This window comes from Panicum virgatum, chromosome 5N (assembly GCF_016808335.1).
Source record: "Panicum virgatum strain AP13 chromosome 5N, P.virgatum_v5, whole genome shotgun sequence".
In the NCBI taxonomy this organism is placed as follows: domain Eukaryota; kingdom Viridiplantae; phylum Streptophyta; class Magnoliopsida; order Poales; family Poaceae; genus Panicum; species Panicum virgatum.
The window spans coordinates 60,852,911-60,855,903 of NC_053149.1; the positions used below are offsets into that span (position 1 = coordinate 60,852,911).

General features: G+C 57.2%; 1 protein-coding gene across 1 annotated transcript; it reads right to left on the bottom strand.

Moving 5' to 3' along the window:
* Positions 1–287: 287 nt before the first annotated feature.
* LOC120675022 lies at positions 288–1,066 on the bottom strand. The gene is made up of 2 exons (XM_039956110.1): positions 669–1,066; positions 288–555 (listed from the first exon to the last, which is right to left on the bottom strand). Exons 1-2 carry the CDS (start codon positions 1,064–1,066, stop codon positions 288–290), a joined length of 666 nt encoding a protein of 221 aa, XP_039812044.1.
* Between the last annotated feature and the right edge of the window lie 1,927 nt (positions 1,067–2,993).

Consider the following 2,993-nt stretch of genomic DNA (forward strand, 5'->3'; position numbering starts at 1 on the left):
AGGATCATGCCATTGACACGCTCCACTTGCCCATTCATCTGTGGGTACGCCATAGCCGACCAGTCCACGCGTATGTGGTAGCTGTCGTAGAATGCCAAGAATTTCTTGCCCGTGAACTAGGTGCCGTTGTCGGTGATGATCGAATTCGGGACACCAAACCTGAAAACAATGTCAGTGAAGAACAGAACAGCTTGCTCAGACTTGATCTTGCCGATGGGTCGAGCCTCAATCCACTTGGAGAACATGTCGATTGCCACCAACAAGTGGGTGAAGCCCCCGGGCGCCTTCTACAGCGGGACGACGAGGTCTATTCCCCACACGGCGAAAGGCCATGTGATGGGGATGGTTTGCAGAGCATGTGCCGGGAGGTGCGTCTTCCGGGCGTAGAACTGGCAACCCTCGTAGGTCCGCATGACGTTGGTGGCGTCGGCGACCGCAGTGGGCCAGTAAAAGCCCTGCCAAAACGCGTGGTGACCGCAGATGCCGGCGTGTATGTCTCGAATCAGCTCCTTGCCCTCGGGGATGGGGATGCACCGTTGCAGAACGCCCGAGGGGCTGCGCTTGTATAGCTCATCATCATCAGAACGAAGGACTTGGCCCGCCTAGCGATGCGCCGTGCCTGAGCACGGTCCGAGGGTAGGACCCCTCGAATCATCCAGTCAAGGTACTGGGTGCGCCAATCTCGCGGAGGCGGGGCCTCATCGATCTCCATTGCTTCGGCCTCGTCCACAGAGGTGGTCTCGAAGTCAGTGTCCATGGCCTCGGGCTTCTCCGTCGAGGGGTCCCCGGCCGATGGCCCCATAGTCGCAGCCCCTGATGGTCCGGGCGCCGCCCCGACGGCTTCTGCAGGGTTCTTGAAGTCGACACACGGCTTAGCGAGGTTGCGGGTAAAGACGTTCGGGGGAACGGTGGTCCGCCTGGACGCGATCTTGGCTAGCTGGTCCGCTTCCTCATTGTACTTGCGCGCGATGTGGTTGAGCTCGAGCCCGTCAAACTTGTCCTCGAGGCGACGCACTGCATTGCAGTACGCCTCCATCTTCTCGTCGTGGCAGCTTGCCTCCTTCATCACCTGATCGGTGATGAGCTGGGAGCCCCCCCGGACGTCGAGACACTTGATGCCGAGCTCGATGGCGATGCGGAGGCCGCTATGGAGGGCCTCGTACTCCGCCATGTTGTTGGACGCCGGGAAGTGCAAACGCACTACGTAGCGCATGTGCTCTCTGAGGGGTGAGACGAAGAGCAGGCCCGCGCCTGCACCGGTCTACATCACCGACCCGTCGAAGTACATGAGCCAACATTCGGCTTGAATCTGGGGGTGGGGGCAGCTGAGTGTCGGTCCACTTCGCTATGAAGTCTGCCAAGATCTGGGATTTGACCGCCTTGCAAGGTGCATAGGTGAGGGTCTCTCCCATCAGCTCCACTGACCACTTGGCTATCCTACCAGTGACCTCCCAGTTGTGGACTATTTACTCGAGGGGGAAGGATGAGACCACAATGACGGGGTGGGCCTCGAAGTAGTGGCGAAGCTTGCGCCGAGCCAAGATCACTGCATAGAGCAGTTTTTGGATCTGTGGATACCATGTCTTGGTTTCAGATAGCACTTCACTGATGAAGTACACCGGCCTCTGGACAGGCAGAGTGTGTCTCTCCTCTTGTCGTTCCACAACGATAGCCGCGCTGACGACCTAAGTCGTTTCTGCTACGTATAGGTAGAGGGGCTCGCCGTCCACTGGTGGTGTTAGGATCGGAGCACCCGTAAGCAACGCCTTGAGTTTGTCGAAGGCCTCCTGGGCCTCGGGGGTCCACGAGAAGCGTTCGGATTTCTTGAGGAGTCGATACAGAGGCAAGCCTTTCTCACCGAGGCGCGAGATGAATCAGCTAAGGGACGTCAGGCATCCCATGACCCTCTGTACCCCCTTTAGGTCCCGGATCGGTCCCATCCGAGTGATGGCCGAGACTTTCTTAGGGTTGGGTTCAATGCCCCGCTGGGAGACAATGAAGCCCAAAAGCATGCCTCGAGGGACTCCGAACACGCACTTCTCGGGGTTGAGTTTTACTCCTTTGGCCCTAAGGCAATCGAACGCGATCCTGAGATCGGCTACCAGGTTGTCCGCCTTCCTAGATTTTACGACGATGTCGTCGACATATGCCTCTACGGTGCGCCCGATATGGTCTCTAAACACGTGGAGCATGCACCGTTGGTACATTGCTCCAGCGTTTCTAAGGCCAAAGGGCATCGTGACGTAGCAGTACATGCCAAATAGGGTAATAAAAGAAGTCGCGAGCTGGTCGGACTCTTTCATCTTGATTTGGTGGTAACCGGAATATGCATCAAGAAAGGATAAAAGCTCGCATCCTGCAGTTGAATCAACGATTTGATCAATACGTGACAAAGGAAAGGAAACCTTAGGACATACTTTATTTAAACTAGTATAATCTACACACATCCTCCACTTCCCACTCTTTTTCTTAACTAAGACAGGGTTAGCAAGCCACTCGGGATGAAATACCTCCTTCATGAATCCGGCCTCCAGAAGCTTGTGCATTTCCTCGCCGATCACGCGCCGCTTGAGCTCTTCGAAGCACAGCAGGCATTGCTTAACCGGCTTGGAGTTCGGCAGGATATCAAGGGAGTGCTCGGCGACCTCCCTCAGGCCTCGGCAGGCTCGAAGGTGCCCGCGTGCCGCTGCTTGGAGTCCATGGCCTCCTCGGCCATTCCTTGCAGCTGCGCGGCAAGGGCCTCGTCGAGCGCCAGAGCCTCGACGTGCTCGACGCACTCGACGTCGCACTCGTAGGTGTGCTCGAACGAGGAGCCGACGATGATGACACCCTTCGGGTCTGGCATCTTTATCTTGAGGTAGGTGTAGTTGGGGATGGCCATGAACTTGGCATAGCAGGGACGGCCAAGGATGGCGTGGTAGGCTCCCCGGAACCCCACCACCTCGAAAGTGAGCACTTCCTTGCGAAAGTTGGCTGCCGTGCCGAAGCAGACG

Coding starts and splice junctions, on each gene's coding strand:
- LOC120675022 (XM_039956110.1), bottom strand. CDS start 1,066: ATGAAGGAGGCAAGCTGCCACGACGAGAAGATGGAGGCGTACTGCAAT. Junction 556..668: donor CCGCGAGATTGGCGCACCCA/GTACCTTGACTG, acceptor ATACAAGCGCAG/CCCCTCGGGCGTTCTGCAAC.